Source organism: Arachis hypogaea, chromosome 2 (genome assembly GCF_003086295.3).
Source record: "Arachis hypogaea cultivar Tifrunner chromosome 2, arahy.Tifrunner.gnm2.J5K5, whole genome shotgun sequence".
Taxonomy (NCBI): domain Eukaryota; kingdom Viridiplantae; phylum Streptophyta; class Magnoliopsida; order Fabales; family Fabaceae; genus Arachis; species Arachis hypogaea.
In genome coordinates, this window is record NC_092037.1 from 92,510,642 (window position 1) to 92,517,504 (window position 6,863).

Consider the following 6,863-nt stretch of genomic DNA (forward strand, 5'->3'; position numbering starts at 1 on the left):
AATCAATTAATTAAAACTTTTAGATGTGTGCTAAAATATCATTTAATGTGTCATATTAATAAATTTTGATATCATTAACAAATAAAATGACAAAAAAACTAATATAACTAATTTATAATTTTTAAAAGATAAATTTGATTAAATTTTTTAAAAAAATTAATTTAAAAAACGAATAATCCTTTAAAAACTAATTTAACCATTTATTCGTTTTTTATTCCTTGAAACTACCATCCTTTTGTCATACCATGAGTGATTAGAACTTAGAAGATAGTTCCATGTTAATTATGTTGTTTAAGTTCTCCTTATTGGTTGATGTGAGTTGATAACAATGTGGAACCTTCTAGAAAGCAATATTTAGTTGCTGTTTTCACTATTACATTAACATTAGGGTAACCAAGTATTTTAATTTCTAATGTTTCCACTTCGTTCTAATTTCGTCTTTAATATTTAAAAATATTCTATTTTTAATAATAGCAAAAAAAATTATTTTAAAAAATATTTTTAACCAAACGATTAAAATAGAATAAAATAAAACGTCAAATGAAAATACGAGTTCTTAAATATAAGAAACAGAATTATAACTAACCACTTAGCTCAAAAGTTAAGAATTAAATCGATATTTTATTCTTAAAAAATAATAAAAAATATATACAAAAACTAATTACCAAATTAATCTTTATATATTTATGTATATTTAATTTACATATATTATTTCAGATATTTTAAATTTTATATATTTCATATTTTAATATAAATTTTATATAAATAATTAATTAATAACTAATTTTTTGTATGCACATCATATAATTAAAAAATAAAATAAAATATCAGAAACAAGATTCTTTTCTCTTGCATGGAGTTCATCTTTTTCTTGCAACCACCAAGAGACTTTAAAATTTAAATAGAATCAATGCGCCCAAACCCCACAGGCCACCAAGAAGGCAAGAACAGTAAGCTAGAAAAAGTGCCAATATATATTGTTCTGATTTCCCTACTTGGTAATAGTTACTCTTTTTTTTCCTCATTTTATTAATTCATTAATCTCCAAATACTTAAAAAGAAAAAGAGAATTTATATCAAAACTCCCATAAGATTTTATAGACTCAAAAAAGAAAACATTCAGTTTATCCATGAAGTTACATTCGAGTCTCAATTTAGTCTTTAAATTATTCAATTTATCCATGAAGTTACACGTTAGTTTTTATAGTAATTTTCTTCACAGAATTAATTAAAAAATTTAAAAATTAAATTAAGACAATTAAAATTTTAAAAATTAAATTAAAATTTAAATATAATTTCAGAAACCAAACTTGAGTATTTTCTCATAATACGCCCAATTACAAATTGCCCGTAACATCAAGTAAAGGGTAAAGAGCAGATCGATTATTGGAACTTGGAAATTTATAATTTTGGGGACAGAATAAAGTGTGACTGTGACATAAAACAACGTTTGCTTCATTGCAGTGGCACAGTTGCGTTGGATGCAAGATACATTACTCATACTATTCCACCGCTATCATAAGAAACAAGATTTCTGTGAACCAAGCTATATTTATTGCATAATTTTGATCTTCGAATTGCATCATTTTCATAAGTAACATGCTTAATAATTGTATACGGACACAGCAAGTGCAAATTATTCATTCATATCAGTTTGTTGTTTCATCTTTTGTAGCTTTCTTTAAATGCAGAGAAAACCACCTCACAGAAACTTCAACAACCACGTGTTTAGTCTCACATGGCGGCGCTCATAATTAATGATACATTGTATTAGATCAATCTATCTTGATAGAATCAATATATCAATGACATATTAGAAAGTTTAACTAATATAAAAAAGTATTAAAATTATTCTTAGCGAACAATTTCAAACTTTTTAATAAAACCATAATAAATATGAATTTAGTAAAAAAAAAATTAATTTTCATGCACAATATAAAATAATTTTTTACAAACAATTAATTATATATTATTTTATTTGTAAAAATAACTCATTTTTATAATATATTATCATGTTAATAAAATTAATTAATTTTTAAATAGTTATTTAAATATATAAATCTGATTAGATAACTTATACTATCAGTATATTAAAATTTAAGTTGCTAAAATAGACTTATATATAGATAATATGACAAAATTACTAATGAAATAAGTTTATTTTAACAACTTAATCATGTGAGAAATAAGTTGTTAGATGTGAATTGTCGATGTTCAAATAAATATAGACAATATGATGGAATTACTAATGAGATGAGCCTATTTTGGCAACTTAATCATGTGAGATATATAAATGTTATATGTTAGATGTGAGTTGTCATGATTACTAATGAAATAAGCACATTTTGGCAACTTAATTATGTGAGATATAAGATGTGAGTTGTCCATCTCCAAATATATATAGATAATATGATGGAATTACTAATGAAATAAGCCCATTTTCGCAACTTAAATCAAAATTCAGACATGAGAATTCTGTATATATTAGGATTATAAACCATAAAAGGACACTCAAAAAAAATTCCCGAAATTTTATTATTTGATACATTTAAACTACTCATTCTACAACAATCTAAGAAAATAACAGATTGGAGTATCCGTTACTAATTTACTATATGTATACAAGAAAATTATGAGACTTTGGGATTTGGAAACAAAATGCAATTGATGTATAAAGAGATGATTTTCATTCTCATTTGCAACTGTTACAGGTAATGAAATTTGTAAAACAGAGGAATCTTCTGTGTTTGCTGAAACTATGAAGAAAAAACATGTAGAAACAGTAATGATACAGGAAGTGTGTATGATCACATGGAAATCGTTACCACCATTGATGAACAAGAACACCACTTTGTCTAAGAGAAGTGAATAGCTGCAAGCATTGATCATATGTTTTCTCATACTTTGGACTCCTCTGTCCAGGGCAACACCTCTGCCACCTATTGTAATGGCACTCAAGAAAAATCTCATCAACCAAACATATGGCACCGGTTTCAAACAACCTTGGAATAAGATCAAACTCAGTACCCTCAACGTCCATCTTCATAACAACAAAATCATTCTCCGAAACCGTGTTCTTTAGCCAATCGGCAAAATCAAAGCCTTGAATCCTCTCAACCTCACCACCATCGAACCCACTGGGATTCTTCACCGGTTGAATCCTTCCCATCCCTCTTCCTTTCGCAGCTGCAACCTTCTCCTTGTCGCCAGGATCGCCATTAATCTCAAATGTCAAGGTCTCATTCTTCACCCAAGCAGCATATGGAAGCAATGTGATCCCTTTCTTCAACTCATACTCCTTGTGAAAATGCTTATCTGCTTCAATTGCATACACATGGAAGGTCTTGTTCTGTTTCGGATACTGCTTTCTAAACCAGCTCCCAATGCTAGAACCATAGCTTCTAGCTCCAACATCAACATACACATACCTATTCTTGAAACTAATATCAACCATTGAAGGAAGGTACTTTATGTTCTTCACATTCCTCTTGAGAGTGATCCATGGTTTCAATGGTTCCTCTTCAATCAAAGGCTCAGCATGGTTAACCAATTCTTGCTTGTACCCAGGAACATAGCATTTTCCATTAGAACTGGAACCTGATTTGGGATCAGAACTAACCCTAGCACCTTCTTTTCTCAGAACAATTTCTCTAATGTGAGGCATTGATGAATCAAACCCTTCTATATCATGAGATTTTTCTACTTTGCAACAATTGAATAAATCGACAAATGAATTGAAGCTGTAAGTATCGTTTGCCTTTACATGGAAAACAGCAATACCTCCCGGTCGCAGCGTCCGGCCGACCTCCCCCGCGAACTCAACCGGCGCCGATGACCGCTCAATCCCTCCGGCGGCGGAGAAGATGAAATCGAACGAATCCTCGCCAAACGGAATCCGCTTACCCTCGCCGGACTTCACCAGCGGCTTCGACGGTTTTTTCGCAATTCCGACGGCGTCAACGACGCCGATCTCCCTCAGCGCCACGACGTCTTGTCCAGCCGGAGATTCCACGCAGAGCGACTTCGACTCCGGAGAGAGGTAACCTCCGGCCATGAGGTCCTGGAACACCGAGGAGTAGAACCGCACGGCGCCGATCCACTCCTTGCTAGTTTCGCCAGAAGATACGGCGATGGTGCGTGCGGCGAGGGGGCCTCTGCCGGATCCGGCGCCGGCGACGGCGAGGTTAACTCTCTGCGGGATAGAGAAGAAGCAGAAATCGCCGACGGTGCAGGATTCTCCGGCGACAGTAATGACGTAAGCGAAACGTACAATGACAACAAAAACACCGAAGACTAGTAACCGTACCATTACGTTCCGGAAGAAGCCCGGTTTCCCTAAGGCAGGTTCCATAGAACCCGATTCTGCACCCTCGCTCTCGAAAATTAGGTATGTATGTATGTATAGAAAAAAAATGTATGATTATGAACAATTGAGCACTCAGAAATTGAAGGAAAAAAGAATGAATGGAATGTCTGAAGAAAATTTATTCAAAAGAAAAATGGCGTTTGGTGTATCTGGTTTTTATCGGCTGCAGAAGCGAGCAGAGGTGTGGTTTGCTCCGACGAGTGAACGTTTTGTGGTGATGGCAATGATTGGAAAATTGAGAGGGTGGCGAAGGGCAAATCGGGAATTCATGTTTCTTATTTTTGTCAACGGCTCTCTCTTCTTTTCTTTTCTTTCCTATGGAGCAGTAGCAGCGAAGAACGAGTCCATGACTCAGAGGAGGGTGTGTTTGTGTGTTGTGTGTGACTCAGTTTTGGTGTTTTCTTTAGAAAAAGAGAACGCGGACACAGAAGCGTAATTGAAGGAAGTAAAGGGAACGCGTTTGATCAAAATTACGAGAATGCCATGGTGAGGTTTCTTCTTGCTTTTCTTTCTTTATTTTTTTTTTCGCTTTTTTCTTTTTGCCATTTATGGATAACAAGATGTCAAGTTGGCATGATACAAAATTCCAGAAGCCCTGATTTGTCAGTTTCGGAAGCATTTACATCTTCATGTGTGTATTTGATGGGCTGTTTACTTACATCACCCAATCTTATCCTATAGCGAATTAGTACTTTCTAATTAATTATTAAATGTATTTTAGAATTTAATTTTCATACTTTATATATAATTAAAATATTTGAAAGATTGGTGTTTAACTATGTTTTTTTAATTATATATAATTTATAAAAAATTTATTATTTTCAAAATTTAGATTCATAATTTTTTAGTTAAATTATAAATTATTTTTTAGGGGTGTTCAAATCCAAACCGATCCAAATTAAATCACTCATCTAATCCAATCCAAACCGAAAATCGATTATAACCGCACTAATTCGGATTTGATTGGATCTTATTTTTTGCAAACCGTTGGATCGGATCGAATTTTGAATCTACTTTTTACAACCGATCCAATCCAATTCAAACCGCACAATATATTATAATATTATTATTTTATTATTATGTTTACAATTATACTTATAACATATTCAATTTGTTATATATTTTTATATTTTTCATGTATTATTATTATTTAATAGATGTTTTATGTTCAAAATGTGATTTATTTATTTATTTTAACTAATCTATAATTTTATTTCTATTATTATGTTATCGTTGATTTTTTAAGATATTGTTATAACTTGCTATGTCATTGTTGGTTATTTGAAATTTGATGTTGAGACTTGTTATATATATTTAATTTTTTAATTTACAAAACCGTAAATTCAATCCAATCCAAACCGCTCGAAAATTGGATCGAATCGGATTTTTTTTTTTAAAATCATCCAATCCAAACCGCACCGCAAGAAAATATAGTGTTCAGATCGGATGAATTTTTTACTCAAAACTGATCTAAATCGCACTGCGAACATCCCTATTATTTATTTATAATTTTAACTAATTTTATTTTTATTAAAATAAAACTTTATCCCTAACATTTACGATTTTTTTAAAAATACTTCTAATATTTAGTTACATTCAATTTTATTTCTAACATTTTTAATTTGAGTCAAATTATCTCTGTATATTAATTTCATATAAAATAGTAGAAACAAAATTAAAAATTTTTAAAGATAATTTTAATACAAATCGAAAATATTAGAGATAAAATTGAATTATTCAAAAATATTAGAAATAAAATTAAATAAAATTAAATATTAAAGATATTTTTGAAAAAAAATATAAATATTAAAAAAATAAAATTAATAAATATGTTAAGTATTCTTAACATAAAACATTATCAAGATAATTAATTGTACATATCACATTGATAAAGATATATTTTAAATTTATTATTTAAAAATTGTGTAACTACATAAATTTAATTAAATAATGGTATAAAAGTCTATTCATTCTAAGTGCATCACAATTAAAGTATATATTTTATTAATATTTATATCATGATCCAAAGTTAAAGTTATGGTCCAAATAACCTGATTCAATTTTACAAAAAATTATTAAAATTTAAACAATCTACTTAGATAAGTCTAGTTAATCACACGGGTCAATTTACCTTATTTATTCAAAATACGGGTGTCACTTCTATCCGACTTGTATAGCAAGTTAGATATTGTTAAACATCATTTTTACTAATTCATAGTTTATCCATTGTTAGAAGTGGAAAATTTCATAAGTGATAGTAAAATTATTATCTACTTCTATAAATATTTTATTAAATTTAAGTGTTTTTAATTTTAATTTACTTAAATTTGTTTTAAACATTTTTTAATTTAAATATTAAAATTTTTTATTGATATTTCTATCATCACCAAATAAAAATGACGGATCATCTACTTTCTCAACAAATAAGTCAGAACTTTCACTAAAAAAATATAAATCTTATATCTAAACTCATTTTTTCTTGATTTCAAGTATTATT

The 6,863-nt window shown here is 29.7% G+C and overlaps 1 protein-coding gene across 1 annotated transcript; it reads right to left on the reverse strand.

Annotated features, from left to right (window-relative positions):
- Window positions 1-2,646: 2,646 nt before the first annotated feature.
- LOC112751212 (uncharacterized) lies at window positions 2,647-4,958 on the reverse strand. Its single transcript, XM_025800279.3, has one exon. The coding sequence runs from the start codon at window positions 4,349-4,351 to the stop codon at window positions 2,822-2,824; it is 1,530 nt and encodes a 509-aa protein (XP_025656064.1). The 5' UTR covers window positions 4,352-4,958; the 3' UTR covers window positions 2,647-2,821.
- Window positions 4,959-6,863: the final 1,905 nt, after the last annotated feature.

Excerpts from the sequence above, each read along its gene's own strand:
- LOC112751212 (XM_025800279.3), bottom strand. The coding sequence starts at position 4,351 with ATGGAACCTGCCTTAGGGAAACCGGGCTTCTTCCGGAACGTAATGGTA.